Source organism: Symsagittifera roscoffensis, chromosome 9 (genome assembly GCF_963678635.1).
Source record: "Symsagittifera roscoffensis chromosome 9, txSymRosc1.1, whole genome shotgun sequence".
NCBI classification, from domain to species: domain Eukaryota; kingdom Metazoa; phylum Xenacoelomorpha; order Acoela; family Convolutidae; genus Symsagittifera; species Symsagittifera roscoffensis.
In genome coordinates this window covers 42,762,841-42,785,466 of record NC_087070.1, presented here as the reverse complement: position 1 = coordinate 42,785,466, position 22,626 = coordinate 42,762,841, and the positions used below count along the sequence as shown (strand labels likewise).

Here is a 22,626-nt window from a genome sequence, read left to right as displayed (position 1 = left end):
CATAATTTTTGTCGAAACTATTTTTAGGCCACCAATTGATTTTCGAGCTCTCACAAATCATTATAAAGATACGTATGGTGACCAAAATGTCTGCGCCGCAGGTGAAGTTTAAAAAAAAGGCCAAAAAGCGTTTTTAGGTGGACTAAATAGAGTTTCCGAGCTCTCCCAGAGTGATAAAAAGACCCTGGTTTGGCCAAATTTTCTGCGCCGCATGCAAAATTTTAAAAAGACAGGCCAAAAAGGCGTTTTAAACACTTTTTGGAAAATTTTGACCAAAAAATAGCGTTTTTTCGGTGCGCGCTCCCCCCCTCAAAATTAGTGAATATTCGCACCAAAGGCGCCTTTAGAAAATTTTTAGGGTCCCCCTTAAAATATGGATATCTCAAAATAGTACAAAGGGGGACCCTATGGTTCGGCAGGGGGTCTAAATCCGCTGGTGATTGTTACAGCTGATTTTGCGCTAAAATGACGTTTTTGTTTCGTTTTTATATATTTTTGTTTGTGCAATTTCACTGACTCGAAAAGAGATAAGAAAAAATTACCAACCTGTTATTTATTACTTGTTAAATCATGAGGTCTAAGATTAAGGACGTTGGATCAAAAAGAGTTCTCATTGCATTCAGAGACACAGTTTCGAGTGCTGTCTTATGTTGAGAAAATTGTTTATCATAAATCTGTGTTATATGTTTGTACTGAATTTGTTTTTGTGTGTTTTAGAGGCAGTGCACTTTGCCAACATGGTGTGTCATTTGGGCTACTTTTTCCCCGTGCCCATCAGTGGCAGCTACCAGGTCAAGGACGACGGATGTCTTTACCGCTTCCAGGCACCTTTCTACTGGCCCTCCTTCAACAACACCCCCGACAACACAGACTACGGTAACTAACAAAACACTTTTCCACTCTTTTCTGTTTTAATCTGCCCGAACGAAACTGATTTTTTTTGATGCTCTTGAAATTGGATCATAACGCTCGAATCTGATTGGTTGAATATAGTTTTAGCTTATCAATTTTTTTTGCCGCGATTCCGTATTTTTTCAAGATTTTGTCCTTTTTTGTTTTTGTTTTTCTTTTTATTGACTTTTAGAGCAAAAGTTTACAAAGGAAACGCTGAATTAAGCTTCAAAAGCTAGTTTTCCTCAGCTTAATAAAGTTTTTTATGCTTTTATAACACATTGAAATTAGCCTAAAAAGCTAAAAATTCAAACCAGTTTTTCTCGACACTGAAAGAAATTTTTAATTGTCAATCGAGACTATAAGACGCCTTTAAATGATATACCACTTGATCAATTCAGATAGTTTTTTGTGGTACCAGATTTTCTTTAAAAAAAAAGAAAAAGGTAGCTTCGACCACAAAAATTTTTCTGTAGACATTTTTCAAATATTTGATTCCCAAGAAGGCGCTATACATAAAAAGATTTTTTCGACACGGCGAAACAATTTGTAAATGGTTTTTTTTACAACTCAAATCGCGTCTAACATGCTTTAAAATACAGGACTTCAACCGACCTGACTTGCATTGTGGTGTGTTCGATAAAAATACCCGAAAACTCTTAGTGGTCGGAACAATAACAGGATGAAAATTGATAAGTCTTTTTTTGTTGGAACTGTAGCTGTGTACCTGGTGAAGCTACTGCAGAGTTGTGGGAGTGGGGCGGCTGCCAGTGCTAGTGGGAGGGGCGGAAAGTGTGCCCTGGAACCCTACGAGTACGACATCTACTGCAAACTCAGACAGACACTCTCCCACAAGTGGGAACTCATCATCATCACCGCCGAAAACCAGGTACACTAAAACCAATCCTGCTGCTCTTTGGATTTTTGAGTTCTTTCTTGGCTTATTTGACTTTATATCACTCAGTTTTCTTCCTGTCATGAGATCGATTCCCACATCGGTAGTTTTTCTACCCAACATTTAACTTTTCATTTAATATAACCCCCCCCCCCCCCAAGTAGAAAGAAATATCAACTGAACTGTAAAAAACCACCACAGTTATATATGAGGATAGAATGTTGAAATTGCTTAATTAACTTGCCCCACTTGCCAGTTTTCATGACAGCAGGACATGGAAAAAAGTTGGGGGAGGGGGGGGGTGTTGGGTGAAAAAATACTGATGTGGGAATCGATCTCATGACAGGAAGAAAACTGAGTGATATAAAGTTAAATAAGCCAAGAAAGAACTGAAAAATCTGAAAAAAAAAAATCAGAAACAAAACAAGATAATTAAATCTACATCACACCCGGGATCACTCACCTACAAAAAATCTCCCATATTACAATTTTTATCGAGATTTGCTCGAAATTTTCCCATTTTTAAATTTAAAAAAAAATCTAAGATGGCGACTTTTGGTCAATCAGAGGACTTGCGAGGCTTTAAGGATTTCAATTGGTTAAAATTTTCTGCCATGAGACATTTTCCCAAACTGATGATAGAGAATATTCTCTTAGACCGACTTGTCTGGGAACTTCAACTCACAGTTTCATGTATTTTTCTAGAGTGACCTATAAATCAGATAAGTTTTAGCTGAATTTCTACATTATAAAAATATATTCTAGAGAACCAAATTGCCACCCTTATAATGAACTAATTCGACAGTTAGACATATGTGAATTTTGTATCTAGTAACGAAGCTCCGCACCTTTTGTAAAAAGGGAAGAATTAGTTAAAGAGATCCTGCTAGCCGAAAAGTAGACAAGTTTTTATGATTTCATGCTTTGATTTGGGATGCTTTTCCATCATCGTTCTTAATTTTGAATCTTTTTTTGTGTGTTTGTGTGTGTTAGATCCGAATGCAAAAACAGCGCAAGAAGATTGACAAAGTCATCAGCGAAAGCCAAGAGAGGGCATTCTGGCGCATACACAGGCCTCCCGTAAGTATATCTTTTCAGACATACAACAGAACCTATATATTTTCACACATATATTTCAGACAAGAAACATGAATAGCCGATTGCTGTGCGAGTAGTACAGACCCCATCCAATGAATATTTGATCTATTTGAAAAATCTGGAAGAACCTTGGCAAAATTTTGAAGAAAATTTTAACTGCCTTGGCTATTTCTGGCCAAAGAATCTTAAAAGATATCAGAATTTTAAGAAAATTAAAAAAAAACTGGAGGAAAAACAAAAATTAAGAAAATCTTTCTTAGATTTTTGTAGATTCTTTGAATAAGATGGGCAATTTACTTTAAGCATTTTAACAATATTAAAAAAAAAAATTCGGCCATTTTTTTGAAGATTTATTTAAGGTTTTCTGAAAAGAAATAGAAAGATTTTTTCAAAACTCTTGGTTTTAAAACAAATTTTCTGATGATTATCAGTCTTAAAGCAATTTTAGGCAAACGAATAAATCAACTTAAATCGGCAAGTTAAGCGCATAGAAATCAAAGAAATCAACTAAACAACCATTAGTTTTTGGTAAAAAAAATTGCTACATTTCAAAATTTCACGGTTGCAGATTTCAAAAATAAATGTTCCTGAAGATAAAAAAAATTAGAAATTACCGACGGTTGCCAATTCAATGGCTGTTTTGGCAACGAAAAACGTAGTAGGATTCAAATAATAACAAATGAAATCAGCCAAGTCAACAATCCATGAAATTATTGTATAATGAACAGTCATCAGACTAAATAATTTTTGTTAAAGTAAAAAAAGTTTTACAATTTCTTGATGATTATCTTTTTAAATGCAATTATAGGCAAACAAATTAATAAAACATTATTTGAAGACGTTTAGGGACCTTAGAAAATCATGAAATAACTTGAAAATGTTTTGCTATATTTGATAAATATTCAGGAACCTTCAAGATTTTTGCAAATTTTTAAAGAGGACTGGACCTGGATTATCCGACAGATCAAATGTAGCATTGTTGATTTTTATGAACTTAGTTTCTTTTTTTTTTGAAGGTTGGAGGAGTCTAAAAAACAAAATTTTGAACAATTGAAATTGATATACAAAATGAAGACTATGTAAGTACTATGAAGGTTACTATGTAAGTAGCACGGACATTTTCGACTGAAGAAAAGGAAAAAAAATGAAGTTGAAGAAAAAAAATCAACTAATTGAATTTTGAAAATCAAGAAATACGAACAAAAAAACATTTGCAAAGTTTTAGCAAGTTTTTTAAAGAAAATTAAAAAAAAACTGGAGGAAAAACAAAAAATAAGAAAATCTTTCTTAGATTTTTGTAGATTCTTTGAATAAGATGGGCAATTTACTTTAAGCATTTTAACAATATTAAAAAAAAAATTCGGCCATTTTTTTGAAGATTTATTTAAGGTTTTTTGAAAAGAAATAGAAAGATTTTTTCAAAACTCTTGGTTTTAAAACAAATTTTCTGATGATTATCAGTCTTAAAGCAATTTTAGGCAAACGAATAAATCAACTTAAATCGGCAAGTTAAGCGCATAGAAATCAAAGAAATCAACTAAACAACCATTAGTTTTTGGTAAAAAAAATTGCTACATTTCAAAATTTCACGGTTGCAGATTTCAAAAATAAATGTTCCTGAAGATAAAAAAAATTAGAAATTACCGACGGTTGGAGGAGTCTAAAAAACAAAATTTTGAACAATTGAAATTGATATACAAAATGAAGACTATGTAAGTACTATGAAGGTTACTATGTAAGTAGCACGGACATTTTCGACTGAAGAAAAGGAAAAAAATGAAGTTGAAGAAAAAAAATCAACTAATTGAATTTTGAAAATCAAGAAATACGAACAAAAAAACATTTGCAAAGTTTTAGCAAGTTTTTTAAATGATTGCTCAAATTTTCTACTAACTTTTTAAAGAAAAATTGATGGATTGAATTAAATGAAAAGTTTATAGAATGAGCAAAATTTATAATAACTTTGAGCAAAATTTATAATAATGATCATAATAGCAAAGTAACGTAAAATCGTAGTTGAAAATAATTAGGAGGTCAACTTTTGATCAAGTTATTTAATTTAGTCTGAAAACCCGAAAATTTTCAGGGCAGTTTTTCTCAAATCAGATTTTTTTCGGATTTGTTTTGGAATCAAAACCACGGCCAATAGGGCTTTAATATTGACTCGCTACGGATTTTATTTCGGGTAATCAAATTTGAGAAAAAATCCGTACCTGTCACATAGTTTCTTCTAACGTGAACGGCATCACAACGTGAACGAAACGGCAGCACATCGATTTCAATTCGGAATTTTAAATGAAAATAATATTTTGTGTTTTAAAAAGATAATGATTATAGCGAAGTGATGTTACTGTTTGATAAGTTTTTTAATTTACTTTTTAGAAAATTTCAATTTAGCTTTTTGGAAAATTTGTAATGCCTTTTCAAGTTTAATTTTTGAAGTTCTCTGCTAGATAATGCTTTCTGTATTGATTGCTTTTATCTAAGTTACTTGGCAAGTTAAATTTGGTAGCAAAACAACCTAAAAGCACTTCGACTTAAATTCCAAGCAAAATGAAAATTTGAATGATATAATACACGATGGATAAATTTGAAACAAAGTGCATTTGCCAAAAAAATCTGACTTAAATTCTTGTAATTGATGGATATAAATTTGAAATTAAAACAGAGTCTGTAGATAAAGGGTGAGTTCTTCTAGAAAGAAAGAAAGAAAGAAAGAAAGAAAGAAAGAAAGAAAAAACGAAAGAAAGAAAGAAAGAAAGAAAGAAAGAAATAAAGAACGAAAGAAAGAACGAAAAAAAAAAATCTTCATACATACAAATACATTATTACAAAAATTAAGCAAGTTAAGCAATTAAATTTTGGTGAATGTACGTATTATCTGAATAATTCTAGAGTGGCATATCAGCTATGTTGGAGCGAGGACCTCGGAAGTTCTTCCAGGAGCCCAAACCCCTCACTCGGGAGGCACTGCAGAAGACGAGAGACCTGCTGCTGAGCCGAGTGGCCAAGTCCAAGAGCTACTCGCCAGCCACTTGTGCCAAGTGGTAAGCAAACTCCAAACACAACATAAACAGTTGACAAAAACTATTGCACAAAAACCTTGCAAAAACCCAATGCACAACAAAAACCATTGCACAAAAATCATCGCACAAAAACCATTGCACAAAAACAATTGCAAAAATGCCGCCATTGCACAATAACTATTGCACAAAAACCTTGCAAAACCCAATGCACAACAAAAACCATTGCACAAAAACCATCGCACAAAAACCGTTGCATAAAAACAATTGCAAAATGCCGCCATTGCACAATAACTATTGCACAAAAAACATTGCTTAAAACCCATGGTAAAAAAAACCATTACACAAGGCCGACCATTTTAACTGTTGCACAAAAAAAAACATAATAAAAAAACGGTTTCTTAGGGTTTTTCATAAAACAAATCGATTGGCCTGTTCAATATTAATTGCTTTCATAGTAATTGATAAAAACAATTATTTGTTTTTGAAGTGAAAAATAAACGAAGGTTGTCGAACTCGCACGAAAAACACCATACAAAAAGAGAAATCAAAAAGAGATACATTGGTCAAAAACCCTTATTGGTTAAGTAAGTTAATCAAATGATAAAAAATAGAGCGAGCTATAAAACAATTAAAAAAGCACAATTTTTTCTCCAATTTTAGCTAAAGTTCTGTTCTGCTTTTTGCTATGAATGTTCTGCTGTTGTGTGATATCAAGCTATTGCGTCGTGATATTGTTCTGCTATTGCGTTATATCAAGAATTGCTTAATATACTCAAATAAATTACTTAATTTCCAAGTAGCATAAAAAAATTGTCCAAATACTGGCGTAAGTTTGTTTCAGGTTGTAACGCGATAATTTTTTCACGCCTAGAAGAATCTTGAAAAAAAGGTAAAGTCCGAATAATACAAATTTTGGTGTGAAGTATTACTAAACTTTTTTGCAACTTAATTCAACGTTTTTCGAGCATTTAAACTTCTTTCCTAAATTTAAATTAAAAGCATAATATCAGCGGAAGCATGATAAAGCTAGAATTTGGAGTTTTTTGTGATTTTTGATATTGCTAGAAAACAAAAAATTCTTTTTTGTCCGTCAAAGCGTTTTGAATATTGTGATGTTAAAATAAAATGCAGTGACGCAGAGTGCAATAACGAAAACTCGGAAGCCAAAAGGATTGTTTTGCTGCATGAGTTAACCAAAAAACTCAAAAAGGTTACTGAGTTATTTATTTGCAGATTTCCAGAAATCGTTTTTACCTGAACTCCACGGACAAAACGTTTGAAACTATTTGACATGATTCGGAAACTTATGTCCAAAATAAGTTTAAACCGCCAATTACGCTTGATCAGGAGATTGATTGAAAAAATTCTATTTTTTGTTTGAGATTTTTTTTTGTTCAAAGTGCATACATTATAACACGTATATAAAAATTTTCACATGCATTCATTAGAAAAAAACCAATTGATTTTAATCTGATTTGAGGATGTAGAAGCTCATGTTTCTGGAGATTTTTTATTTTTGAGAAACACTGTCTTAGCAATTTTTTTTTAGGAGAAAGTTGTAAGATAGTGAAAATTTCCTATAAACCTTATAAGAGGTTCTAAGATAAGTCCATTTTTGTAGGGTGGTCAACCTGGGTAGATAACATATTTATTTGTTCATTAAAAAAAAACTTAAGCGCCCGGGCTTCAACACACTCGTGTGTGTTGTTATAACCTCTTATACAGTTTGTAGCAAACGTAAAAATCAAATTTTTTTAGGAAGTTTTTTCCATTGTTTTTTCCAATAAAATTACCGAGGACAGAACGGAAACTTCAATTTTGTTGCGACTTTTGTAACGAAATAAACAGAATATTTGTGTTCGGGGTGCTTATTTTTTTTCTTCAGACAAATTTCGACTTTTTAACTAGGCATTTTTGGCGGAACTTTTTATATCAAACAAAAGGTATTGCTTTTGTGAGCTTAAATTTGAAAAGTATATTTCACCTGTGATCATTTTTTGTAAAGTTAGGGGGCTTAAAGATTGCCATTTTGGCCAATTGAGACAATTAACGCGCGATTTATTTCGCGCTAATAACGTGTAAGCGGAGACTTAATCCATCTTAGAAATCATTCCAAATTGGTTGAAGCAAGCTTATTTGCCGAAATTGACTTGTTACTAGGAGCGAAATCTATGAATTTGTTCTTTATATGGTGTGTGGGGGGATATTTTTAACAAAAAAAATCAATTTTCAAAAAAATCATATTATTTACTTACATTTAATTTTTCATGTTATTGCTGTTCCATAGACCTTAAAAAGGCAGTCAGGACATGCAGGGCTTCGTCCCGATACGAGATACGAGCAGTCTTGTTTCACTTTACGTTCAAATTATGGTGATAATATTTTTTTTAAAATCAAGTATTTTTTAAATTTTTTGAAACAAGACTGCTTGTAAATCAAGACAAAGCTCTAAATGTTCCGACAGTACTTTAATTGGTCTCCAAGATTTTTCCAAATGGAAGTCTCACAAAATTTGATTTTTGAGTTAAGAAAATTAAGCAACAAAGTTTGAGTCGTATATATTGTTCAAGTCAATTTGCATGTCAAAAATGTTATAAGAAAATTGTTGACCTTTTCACACTGACAGTTTTTTGCAGTTAATCACATCAAAAGTCATTGCTCATGTGCTTTCACAAAATGAATTTCAAAAAAAAACAAAAGGGGATTAGAAAAGAGCCCAATTTTGTAGTCCGGGACAATTGCAGTAGACAAATTAAAGAAATTTTATATTGAAGTTGATTTTTCAAACAAAAGTCATTAATTTTGCTTCGCCTGTTAATTGCCGTATAATTATAGACTAATCAATTATATTGTTGGATTTCGCGAGATCGAATTCAAGTAATATTGGAAATGATGACGCTTTAACAAAAGATAAACTTCTTAAGTACATTGAACTTGACTCGGCGCCTCATTTGTTTTTTTGCAGGTTTCTGCTCATTTAATTTTCGTTCTTTTCATTTTTTATTAAGTGGTTTCTTCTTGCATTTGCAAAGCCAAGTCCTTTGAAAGAAATATAAAGAATTCGAAAAAGGCTTCACTGTCTGTTGGAATTTCTGGTAAATTAAATGTCACGAGACAAACAATATTGAACTTTAATTAAATTAATCGGGGTTTGCGTATCTAGATCGCATTCGGAGTTTCAGTGAAAAGGTTAGATTGATGAAATAGGTTCTCAAAGCGTAGGTTTCTTGCGAATAATAAGTGCTCATTTGAGTTGTGGGATTCAGTCAATATCTGAGTATAATAAGTTAGTAGTTGTGGAATCCTGATCCCAAAGAATTTAAGGCGGGTGTGACTGGGGCTTAAAATGGAGTTATTAGCCAATTAGACTCAAATATGTATTTTTTTGGTTGTTAAATTCATTTCAAGTTAGTCGAGAGGTTGAAGTTTTTTTCAAAACAAACATTTTTTAAAAAAATTTTCCACGTAACATTTTTTTCTAAAGACAAAAATGTTTTTATAAGGTTTTAGGGGCCTAAAACCAAATAAAAACCTTTTTTTTTTTGCCAAATTTTCTTTAATTTGAAAATTTTTAGAATTTGTCTGACAAAAATGAGCGTCGTAAACCGAATCTAGGATTGTCTCAAAATGGGCGATTTTCAAAAAAATTGCAAAATTTTCAAAAAAAGGGCCAAATAAGGCGTTTTTAGGCAATTTTTGGAAAATGTTGTTCAAAAAATTGCGTTTTTTTTTGGCGCGCGCTTCCCTTCGAAATTAGAATAAAATTGGAGCCAAAAGCTCCTCCGAAAACTTTGAAGGTCAGTCAGCCAAAACGGATGTTTCAAAATAGTACAAAGGGGGCCCTTGGTTCAGTAGGCGGTCGAATTCCTGAGGAAAGAGCGTCCGCCCCACCCCCCTAAACCCGCTACTAAACCCAACCCTCTGCCTCCTAGGCAGGGTACTGAAAATAGTTTTGTTTTTTTAGCCTTATGAGCCACACGCTTGCATATCAAGACTTCGATCCTTTCCTCGCCACTGAGGACTGCTTCAACCCCTGGATCACAGAAGAACCCTCGTACTTCAACTTATCCGCCCCACAGTAAGTACCTAGAAAAGCAACAAAAAACACTCTTTTCTCTTGGCACAATGTTCAAATGACAGAAATGTTCAACCAATTGACAGAAATGTTCACGTGTTACCGTGCCATATTTGAAAAATGTGGTCAGTGCGTTATTTGAAACTCCAGTGCAATATTTTTCCTAAGTCGATCAGCCTATACAACTAAGAAAGCGAAATTGCGTGTAAGCGTAAACGTTTTTTAAAAAGAGCGTTTTGTTCAATTTTTTCGCACCAGAGTCTCTCAACCAGATAAGCAACAACTTATACAGTGCTGATTTAAATTAACCGGACAAAACGCGTTAAACTTGAAATTTAAAACTCATTTTTCACAAAGTGGATTGAGTTTAGGTGAAAACTTATGGAAACAAAACTTACTTAGAAAATTAGCAGAATCAATATGGTGTAATTTGTTTTGCGAAATTCGGGTCCGAAATTTTACCCCAAAAATGGGTCATTTTGGCTATTCTTAGTTAATCAAAAATTACGCCAAAAATACCCAGTCGATCACAGACATAATTATATCAAAGTGAGCCCCTTACGTAGCCCAACAAACTTTAAGAAGGGTATAATCTCCAAAACATTGTATAAATTAATTTGTTTGTGTTTGATAGACAAAAAGGTCATTTTTACTATATAAAGTACCAACTTTTTATTTAAAAACAATGTTTAAAGAATATGCATTTTTTTGGAGAAAATACCCTACTTAAAGTTTGTTGGGCTACATAAGGGGCTCACTTTGATATAATTATGTCTGTGATCGCCTGGGTATTTTTGGCGTAATTTTGATTAACTAAGAATAGCCAAAATGACCCATTTTTGGGGTCAAGTTTCGGACCGAATTTCGCAAAACAAGATACATCATATTAATTTTGGTAACATTCTAAGTAAGTTTTGTTTTCATAAATTTTCACCTAAACTCAACCCAATTTGAGGTAAATGCGTTTTAAAATTCAAGTTTAACGCGTTTTGTCCTGTTAATTTAGATCAACACTGTATTGCATCTTGAAATTTGTTCACACCTTGACACTGCGTGTCTCGATTTGTTCACGTATTTTCTCGATGGAATGTATAGGTGTTGCTTATCTACAGTTCAAAAATTTTAAAAGTGCTGAATTAAATTATCCGAACAAAACGAACAAAAATTGAAATTTCTCACCCATTTTTTCTCAAATTGTGTTCAGATTAGACATAAGTTAATATAACAAAAGTTGCTTAGACTTTAACTACAACTAATATGCTTATTTTTCCCCAAAACTCTGAATCAAATTTTTACCCCTCAATTATTTGACTTTTTTATTCAATCAAGAATTATGCTGAAACTAACAAGGTAATTGATGAGACTTATAACAAAAGAAACTTCTTACACAGCCCAACAGAGTTATAGAAGGGTAAAAATTTCAAAAAATTTTTTTTCAAAATATCCTTCTGAAACTTTGTTGGACTGTGCAAAATAATTTTTGTGTTATAAATTTCTCATCATTTAACTTGGTAGTTTGAGCGTAATTTTTGATTGAGTAAAAAATGCTAAAATGATCTACATAAAGTATCAATATTGCTTTAAATCTCTTACTGCTCGCTCAAATTGTTGAGTTCCGAGCTTTGGTTGCTTTTATCAGTCGGTTTTTGGCCATGAAGTATTTCACAACGTAGTTCTAGTTTCCCGAAATTATAGTGACCAAATAGTGTCCTGTCCGAAAATATTCACAAAACTGATTGTTGCAACTATCAACCAATCAAGTCCTAGCCATATCGCTGAATAGCGGAAAAAAACACGAGGTTCAATATTGACAAAAAAGCAAGACAGCCATGTTACGTTCTTTGGACAAAATTTGTTTTTCATCTACTCGAATAGCAGTAAATTGCTAGTTCAGCAGAAATTTATCGTTTTGGAGTCCTACAACAAACGGTTTTCAAAAAAACTTGAGCGAGCATTTCATTATTTTGAAAATATACGCACAAAATTCAATCAGTTTTGCAATTTAAAGGGCGTTGATTGGCAAAAGTTTCGTTCAAAGATTTTTAAAAATAAAAATAAATTTTTTTGTTGCATTCAAAATTTTTGATAATTGTGGGAAATTACGTAATTTTATAGCGTTGAAATAGCTTATTGATTGTAATTGGTTCCAAAATTAACTACTTTTTCTTTTTTTAAGGAAAAGCACTTTGAGTTTTTGCTATATAGGCCGCTGAATATTTTTCTATCAAAATGGGCTCCGTGAGATATGACTGTGATGATAGTAAAAGTAATTTATTATATGAGGAAATTGCATGACAACAATTCTTTCCATAAAATTTCCAAACATTTTATCATTACGAGAATAAACTGTGCACTGGATAAACGCACAATTTAGTATATTTATGTATCTCGAATCCAGAGACATGTCTTTAAACATGGTAAAATTTTGTCGGAAAGATAAAAGAAAACTAAGTATCAAAAAGAACGTCCTTGATACGAATACCACTTACAATTCACAAAGTACAAAGTTTGGCCTCGTAATGATTATTTTTTCAAAAATAGTTTCTTGAATTTTTTCGGTTCTGTTCGAAACCGAACACACGGGACACAGACCTTGATTTACTCAAACCTAGAGTCATCAAAGGTTGAACGATCTTCCCTTTACAAGGCATAGGAATTGACCTGATTTGTTCAAGTTTTTGTTTTCATCGTCACAAAATTGGTATTCATGAAATTTTTATCTATTGAAGGTGTATGATAAGCTTTTTTTTACTAGAAAGTTTTTCTTTTTTTTGGCGATACACCGACTTTTCGCCAAAACCAGAGAAAAGTTCTTCGAAAATTCGATGATACCTTAGCACCTTTAGTGTAAGATCATCGGGTGAGCTGTTCTGTACAAGTTGCTGATGATTATCTCCTAAATCGATCTTTGATCCTTTGAATGGCAATTTTTTAACATATGAATTTTTTTTACAGAATTTATTGAGTTTTATAGAATTTCTGACTAAAAAATTTAAATCAAATATGCAATAGGGAATTTTTAAGTAAAAATTGATAACCTTCTTGTCATGAAGAAGGAAAAATTAACTCACTTTTCAATCTGATTTTAATTTAAAAACTCTGATATTATAGAAGTTGCAGCTTCAAATCAGGTTGCTCTGACAAAAATTTTTGCTTCTATCTGTTCGAAGAATGTGACAAAACATTTGTGCTGGGGGATGTTTTGTTCTCTAGACAAATTTGGAATTTTTAATTAACCATTACTTACAGAACTTTTTATATCAACATCAAGTTGAAAAACTCTTCAAGCCAACCCTAATTCATCAGCAGTCAAAACGTTCAGGATATGACCTTGATACGAGCAGTCTTGTTGTAGTTCTTAGTGCGGTTTGCTTATGTCTCATGAAGCAAATGAAATGCTGCAAAGGACGAATTGAAAAATTGAATTAATTGAATCTATAAGTTCATCGGCGATGCAAGTAAAATTTGAAAAATGACTACACATACTGTTTTGGACCTTTCACGAAATAAAAGGAAATTACGACCCAAGGAAGGGTTTTTAAGACATTATAAGGTACACCACAAAGGGCTCTTCCAGGATTGATTGAAGAACTATTTTTTCTTTGTTTCATGATTATGATTCGGAAACCAACATTATTCACAACAAACTCTCTGTTAAAAAATTGGTATGAAAAGTTGCTAAATAGACTAATTTGTTTCTATTCCGACGAATGTAGCTGTTTAAAAATCGTATTAACTGAAATGAGCTCAAAATGAGAAACACTGGTCTTAATCTATTTATTTCGACGATTGATTAGAAGAAAGTTTATCAAGTATCCGTTGTTATTTTTTCATCAAATGAGATTAATTTGCAACAAAAAAGTCTATCAGGGAATCATTGCAGTTGAAAAATTTGAACTATTTTTAAGCTCTTCTTATCAATTTCTTGCAGATAAGTCATGACAACTTTCGATTAATATCAAAGCTTTAATTCTAGCCTAAATTTGGAAAAATTACTAATTGTAATTTGTTTAAAAAAGGATTTTTTCCACAAAGTTGTCTGTACTATGTTCTAATGTCATGCTTTCAACAGAACCCAGAAGAAATTATACTTGCTGAACAAAACCCAACATGTTTGTATACCGCTAATTAAAGACTTGGTGATAACTGTATCTATGTCTCTTAAAATTCTCAGTTTTTTCAGGTTTTATCTCTATTTTATTGCAAACATTCTGTTTTCAATGACTAAATAATAAAAGTTTCAGAAAAACAAAACTAGTCGTCTTTAACACGTTTAAAGACTTGTCTCTGGAATCCAGGAATATACAGACACAAAATTGTGCACCTATCCAGAGCACAGTTTGGCCTCGCAATGATCAGGTCAAAGCACTGAATTTTCCGACTGCTCTTTAACTGGTCTCGAAAAATTTTAGGTATAAGAAATATATTTACACTATGAGTTTTGAGCTGATAATATCAAAGCATTAAGTGTTAAAATTTGAGTCGTATACGAAATTAAAACGACCGATGAGTTTGGCTAAATTCAACTTAGAAAGATTGTGTAGCGCGGGATAACTCGCCGCCACAAATAAATAATTTGCGTTAAACTTTCAGCATTAAAGAGCTTTCTTCATTCATGTAAGATAGACTTCGAGTTAAGCTAGTAAAATAGTGCGCACCGTCCAGCTGGTACCACAAAGATTGTGTTATTGATGTCTGCACTCAATAAAAAATCGTTTGGAAAACGGTTTGAAACAAACAAACAAACCACCCGAAGCATATATATCTTTTTCATCGAAGTCGGAACAATTAAAAAAACAATTGCAAAGAAACAGTCGTAGACATTTTTTCTAATAAGATACAATTATGACTGTCGCGGAGAAATTGGTATTACAATGTCCGCATCGAAAATGAAGCACTTTCATCAAAAAAAAATTAAAACATTGAATATTCAAAAAGCGTTATAATCTTTTTGACACTAACGATGAGGTTTTGTGTTTTTTTTATTCAGTAAATTTTCGACGATCAAAATGATAGCTTTCAACAAAAAATTTTTATACCCCGTTGAAGATACCGACTTTCTGAGTTAAAAAAAATATATTACCTCAGATTTTTTTGTTAAGTTCAGAGGGCTTGAAATAGCCAAATTGAGCATGCTCTGAACAAAAATATGCTCGCTTTGAAGAACTTATTCATAATGCTTAAAGTGTAAGGCGAAATTTTTTGCGTGGCGAATTATCCGCACAAATTGTTCCAAATTAAATTACAACTAGCTAATCGGTCGTTTAATTTCGTACGACCCAAAATTTTACACTTTATATTGTCCAAAATTTATAGAATTTTAATTTTTTCTTTTCCCAAAAACTATTCGATGTGAATTGAGAGACAGTCGGAACATTGAGGGCTTTGCCCTGATATACGAGAAGTCGTCTTTCATTTGAAATGTTTTTGAAGCCAGATTTATTCGTTGCCCCTGCTACGAAACAAATTAAAGTTGGAAATTTTGCGCGAATTAGTTATTCCAATCTGGCAAGCTTCAAACTCCTTCACCTGACAAAAAATTGCGGGTAAAAACACTTCTCTAGTTTTGAGAGCATCATAATATTTCAGATCGTGAAAACAAAACGTCAAAAACTGCAAGCTTAAAAATCAAAAATTTTCTGAACAAATAATTATCACGCAAACAAATTATCCGTGATTTTATTGAAAACCGGAACAACAACAGATAATTAATCATTTTACATAAATTTTAAAATACTGATTTTTTGGCTAGCTTTTCTGCAAAATGTTGAAAAAAATGATAAGCTAATTTAAGCGGCCGTTTGATTTCAATAAAAGAGTCTTGGGATGAAAAAAACTAGGTTTTTGTTTTTTGAAAAAAATGCCTATCATACAACTCCCATATATGGAAATTGTATGATTAGCATTTTTTGAAGTAATTTTGAAATTGCCCCAGAGTTTTTTTCAACCCCAGATCGAATTTTGTACTCAATCAAACGTTTTCCAGCAACAATTTTTTTTGCATCCAAAAAGTAGTCCTGGATGCACTAAAGATGGATTTTTTCCTTTTTGCAGAACAATTTTTTCTAAAAAACGCTGAAAATTCTCATTTGCTTTTCATGGCATGTTTATGTATTTCCCTGATCAAGGTCTGATATTTTTAAAATTCAATTCTTAATCATTGTTGAAAAAATTTGCCGAAGTTTAAAAGTTCGTTACTTCAAATATATGATTTGTGAAAGACAGCTGTATGACCATTCTGGTAGTTTTCTATACATTATAAATGCAAAACCCTCCAACTTTTGGTGCTTTCAGTGAACCAATTCCTCTGTCATTTGCGTTCGGTTACGAACAAACCCAAAATTTTGCAGAAATTAAATTTACAAAAAAAATCAACTTTTTGGTTTATGAAAAAATACTTGACATATAATTTTCATATATAGAAAAATGCTTATCATAGAGATTTCATACAATTTTCTGTACGTATGGAACTGTATGGCAAGATGTTTTTCAAATATGGAAATTGTATGACAAAAAGTTTTGGTCAACCCGGGTTTATTCTCTGTTATTTGTTTCAGTGTGAAGCACCCCCTCCCGAAACGTGTGAGGCGATGGGCCCTGGGACTGGGGGAATTGTTAAAAGACCCCACGGGACAGAGGGAGTTTATGAAGTTCCTGGAGGCAGAGTTCAGTGCCGAGAATCTCAAGTTCAAACTAGCCTGCGAGGAGCTGTGGAGATGCAAGCAAAGTGAAGTGGACGCCAAACTAAAACAGATCTACGAGTGAGTCTAAGATAAATTTTCAAAGGTTCTGCAAAGGATCTGCACTCTTAGCATAGCAGTAAGGTGTTCACTTCGAAATCGTCCAAACAGGCTGCATACCTTTTCATAGATCCTCAGCGAATCGCAGTTAAGGTTCAAGTTATGTAGATTTAAACCCTTTCACGAACAAATAAATGCGCTTAAAACTTCAAATATCCTGGGTCCGGAAAAAGTGCTTTAGAACAAGGGCGTATCTAGAGTTTTCTCGAAGGGGGTCGCATACTTACAGGTGCATTGCGTATTGTCCTGGCATTTTGTTTTACGCTTGTAATTAAACAAAACAAATTTAAATTGCCCATTTGTGTTCAAGTTCTTCAAAGTTTTCACTTGACCGTAATGTCTAATTTATTGTTTCTGGTTTCAGAACTTTCATAAAAGAAGACGGCGAACTTCAAATTAACATCGACAACCGAATCAAAGAAGACATCAAGCAATACATGATATCGTTTTACCACTCGCAGAAAATGAAACAACAACAGAGTTCTGAGTTTGGCTCCATGGTCTTTCCACCCACAGAGTCTACTCTGGAAAAGCCATTTGGAACGTCAGCTAACATCACTTCGACCCCCGAAGCTTCAAATACTCCTGCTGCGCCTGGAACTAAACCAGGTGTAATTAGTCAGTCGAGCTGCTTTGATCTTAATCTCCGCGACTCGAGTTCCGAAGTTCGGCTTCGGGATTCCTCGAGTCTTGCATCGCCAAATTTACCTGGAACAAAATCTGGCAACTCGAATGTTTCCAGTTTCTCTTATGGCGAAACAACCGGTGCAGTAGGTGGCGAGGATGGTCGTCTCGTGTCTTTGGATTCGCAAATCCGAGAGAATCCCTTTGTTTTGCCTTCAGCAGGAAGAGCAACTGTTCTAAGCTCCGGAAGTTTCTGTCGAAGCTCAGTGGGAAGTTTGAGTTGGACTGAGGCTGATCGCTCCGGAGATTACTCACACCTGGGAAAAAGACATGTGTTCGATCGGGCTCTGGATGAAATCGTGCTACTTATGAGTTCGGATCCATACCAGCGGTTCCTCAAGAGCGATGTCTACCGGAAGTTAGTCAACGACCCACGACTGTCTGACAAGCCTAGTGATCTACAGAAGGTGCAAAAGTAAGTACATTCGACTGCAAACGTTGAAGCGGGGGGGGGGGGGGCTGCTTTACCATTTCTCGCACCTGTGGTTTATGTTATTCAAAACTTCTGATTGATTTGAAATTTGACATCCTTAGGAAGAACCATAATTCAGTTGCGCATTTTATTTGGTCTTTATACGCAATATGGGTCTTATGCCCTAAACGGTCCAAAATCATTATTTATACAAAATGAACTGTAACTTATGTGGTTGAAACTGGTATGTTAAAATTAGCTAATCAAATTCAAGACACATAGTCAGGTACTTCAATTGACATTTGAAGCAGATGAAAAAGTTGACCGTTTTTTTTGTAAAACGAATGAATCTCAAAAATGTCATTAAGTAAGTTGGTTCACAATTCTTGCTGTTCGTATTTAGTTTCGTCATTGATCCAAACATTAGTATAATCATTTCAATTTCTTTTTGAAGATTCAATATTTATTCAAATAATGCTAGCAAAATGAAAATATCTTTGCAAATTAGCTTTTTGTGATTTAGTTCTTCTTTTTAGCCGTTTGGTACAACAGACCCCACAACCTTATATATGTCTTTCGGAAGTGGGGGTGGTAAAAAAGGCAGTTGGAGCTTCTCTCAATTTTTTTAAAATTATTTTGTCAATTAAATAGCGGGTAGGACTATTATAATCAACAAATCAATTCGATACATTTGCTTGTATAAAATATTGTTAAAAAAGTGCTGGATACTAAAAAAAAGGAATGAAAAATTTTTTGTTGTTATTTTTTATAATTTTTGAGACCGAAAAATTTTTAGGAGGCGGAGAAAAAGAAGTTTATGTTTTTGAGAAATCAATGCAGAAAAAATTATCCGTTTTCCGTTTTTTCCACAAGCAATGTGCAGTATAACACTATGAAGCAACTTTTTTCTAAGCGAAATCATTGTTATGAACTTTTGATTTATTTTCAATCAAAGGCAATTTGAGAGCATACGTTACTGCTTTATTGGTCGCTAGAGTTAGGAAGATTGCAAGCATATGGAGCAGGTGAGAAACGTGAGATTCCTGGTCTCCATGTCGGAAGTTCAATTATGGCGTATAGCCAGGGGCGAATCAAGGATTTTCTCGAGGGGGGGGGGATTTTCAAAAATGTTCGAAATTTTGTCGACGACCTTTTTTTTCTAGGTCGACCAAATTGGTTTTTCGAGAGCTCCTCTCCAAAGCACTAAAAAGTAAAAGTCCCTGTTTTGGCCCAAAATTTCCGCGCCACTGGCAAAATTTTGAAAAAAACAGCCCAAGGCGCCTTTAGAAGATATTTAGGGTCCGTCATCCAAAATTGGATATCTCAAAATAGTTCAAAGGGGGGACCCTTTGGGTCGGTAGGGGGTCGAATCCCTGAAAAAAACTGCTTGATAGTGCAGGCAAAGTTTTTACATACAAGTGTTTTTTGTTTGAACACAGTTTGTTTTTCTAAAGTTTTTTAAGAACACCCAAATGTTAAGTTATATCGAAGTATCTATTTAAGTGTATTTTATCAACACAAGACACTTTATTAACCACTGAATCTTTCAAAGTCGAAGTTTTTTAGCCATATACAAAAAGTAATGTTTCAATTCTGTTAAATTCTGTGTAGTTTTACAGAATTTAAATTCTGTGTAATTTTTGTTAAATTATTCTGTGTAATTTTTTTCAGTGTTTCCATTATTGATGGAAAAACGCTCATCATACATTTGCATAGTGTGAAAAAATGCTCAAAAAGCAATGCAATTTTGTGGATAAAATTGGGCAAAAAGCTCTTTATTTATTTCCAGAGTGTGAAAAAAGACCCTTGTCATAAGGTATCATTGTATGGAAAAAAAACCTTCTTATTCTTTTCATGCATTTTTTTAAATGAAAATGTGTGAAATTGTAAACCCAAAATTTTTGTCGTAGTATGAAATTGTATGATAAGCTTTTTTTGTCAACGCAGGCATGTGTCAAAAACCTAAAATTCTGCTAATTACATCTAATATCTTTTGTTATTTCAGTTATTTCAAATTCCTCACATTTTCATCCCGCTCCAAAGCAGGTAACGCTGCCCTTTACTCGGCTCTTTACGATTCGCACGAGGATCCCGCGGCCGAGCCCGTAACGAGTGCGGCCAGCTTTCGGGGCGATGTTTTCGGTCGAGGTGGGTCGCCGCGACAACCCGACGAGTGCATGTCGTCCCTCGACGGCCTGACAGACGAAATCTTCACTGGTGCTCCGACCAAGTCATCTTCCGCCACGCAAATCAGAATGACCTCACAGACAAAATCATCTTCTAACCTCAGTACAATGTCGCCAGGTCGCATGACGCAAAGAATCATTCCAGAAAGTTCTAGAGAGATTCTAGCCGCGCAACGAGGCGATCACTCTTTAGCCAGTATGGGAATCGTCTCTTTATCCTCCGAGGCCGTATCGTCCTTCGATTCCCTTCCATCGTCCAGGAGCAAGCAACTGGATCCAATACAACATACGTCGAACGCCAAAAGACTTTTTGCCGATGCCTCAACCAGTGCGGGCGCCTCGCCGAAACCAACGAGTCGTCTTATTTCGGAGGAGTCAGATTCGGATCCAAGACAGCGCAGTCGTACAATGGATGTCGTTTCTACAGCAAAGCAGACCGACTTGGTTGATGAAGATCGCACAATGACTTTGAAAGCCAACACCTCCTTGTCGCATAGTCCTAACAATGACAAAATCCCTCTTTTGCCCAACGACGGCGGCTCGAAAAAATCGGATAAAGTAGTGTGGTCATCAGAAACATTTATTACATCATCTGAACGGGGGGATGATCTAATGATTGACAGCAGCAGCGAAAAAGGCGGCACTAACATATCCTGGTCTGGAGTGGGAGGCGGAGCCGTGAGACCAAAAACGACCTCAAATTTAATACAGGGTGGTCCCACTTGCAAAAAGAAAACGTCTACCTCCGAATCCCCTAAGTATGTAGCTTGTTTCGCATATAACAGCCCCATTTTTAAGATTTTTTTTAGCTCCAGCTAAATAATATTCAAAAATTGCTATCTTACTTTCACAATTTTTTCTAAATATCTTGTTATCACCCGATTCACAACTAAAGAAGCTTTAACATACTGTACTTGACCCACAGGAGCGTTCTTTGATATACCAAGTTGCGCAAAAAAGAACACGCCTTTCATCATACTTCATTCGCAGCTAGTAAAAAAAATACAAAAAACACACCCGAATGCAAAGATCTTTCCCATGTTCAATGGTCGGAACAACATTCCAACCTTGACCTGTCACAATTTGTTCATTATGCAATACTTTGTTCATTTTAATATTTCACTTCTGTTTTTTAGGTATCATTCGAAGAAATCTTTCTTTGACATCACTTTTTGAGAACACTTAGAGAAAGTAATCTCTTGTAATTGTTATTTAGACATACAACTTCGCAATCTACGAAGACACCCCTTACCTCTCTGAAATCAAGATTCCGCACAGCTACGACTAAAGTCGACAACAAATGCAGTTCGGGTGGCACTCCAGAAAACCGAGGCAGTGGAGTCGGGGGTTTCGGAGGCCCAGTTCGCAACCTGCTCGGAGGAATCGGTGCTGTGAATTTAACTCAAAAACCACTCTCCAAAACAACTTCAGTTGAGTGTAGTAGAAAAAACGTGGGTGATAATTCTCCCGAGCTGCTTTAAATTTATTGCAATTTTCCAACAAATTTGTTTTCATTTTTATGTTTATATCAGCTTTTCGGACAGATTTCGTTTGTTACTATTTTGATGTGTTTGTCTCTTCTGAAAAAGATCTTGCCTATTTTCCTATCGAAAATTAATCACCAATTTTTTTTCTCAAAAATATTTATAGAAATTACACCTATCGTATAGAAACGATTGATTAAACTATTCGTAGGAAGTAAAAAATAAGCCTTGTTCCTATCTTTGAAATTTTTATATGTAAGTTTATTTCTTAGACTGAAAAACTCTTTATCAGAAGATATGTTTTCTGGGCATGCTTGGTTGTGAAATTACTACATTGCTGAATGATTTTGTGTTGCTGTTTCTTTTAGGCTGACGAAGGTGCTTCATCTTAAAAATATTCGCGTTGCAAAACTAAGAAAATATTGATAAATACCTGCGTGATTTTGCCAAGTTAAAGACCCTGTTTTGATTATGTGACAAACAGACGATAATTTTTCATCTTGAACTGGAGAGAATTTAGGGGGGATACTTTTGTGAGAAATTCAGAGGGAATGTTTTTGCTCCAAAAATAATATCTTTGGTACCTAAAAAAATTTCGACAATTTTTTTACCTTCTTTGCAGAAAATCTGCCCTGCCCCTGATCCTATACAATTGCTTAAAATATCTCAAACTGCTTGGTAAAAAATTCTCCAACTTCAATTAAAAGTACAAATACTCAGTGTTTAGGAAAAAATCTAAAACTATGATTTTTCGTCAAGTTTTTTACGTTAACACAAGTTTTTAAAAACCAGAACTAACCAGCTATTTTTCAGTTTCAATCAAACTGCTCCAAGCCTTCAAAAATTATTAAAATTCCACTTCAACGAAATAAATTATTCTAACTAATAAAAGTTACAATAGTCAAAATCACAGATCAGTTATAATGTGTGATTCAGCTTCAAATTCAAACCTTGATTGATTCAGAGCATTGTTATATATTTCTTGTAAAGAATGTACTGTATATTTTGTTTCGCTGTAAACCAAATCTCTTAAATAGTACCATTTCAAAAGATAGTTTTCGTATTTCAAGATTTC

The 22,626-nt window shown here is 33.9% G+C and overlaps 1 protein-coding gene across 1 annotated transcript; it reads left to right on the top strand.

The window, feature by feature from the left end:
• The first annotated feature begins 721 nt into the window (after nt 1-721).
• Nucleotides 722-21,661, top strand: LOC134854538 (uncharacterized). The gene is made up of 9 exons (XM_063870834.1): nt 722-876; nt 1,611-1,780; nt 2,780-2,866; nt 5,780-5,931; nt 9,875-9,988; nt 16,543-16,746; nt 17,150-17,884; nt 19,887-20,825; nt 21,284-21,661. Exons 1-9 carry the CDS (start codon nt 738-740, stop codon nt 21,546-21,548), a joined length of 2,805 nt encoding a protein of 934 aa, XP_063726904.1. The 5' UTR covers nt 722-737; the 3' UTR covers nt 21,549-21,661.
• Nucleotides 21,662-22,626: the final 965 nt, after the last annotated feature.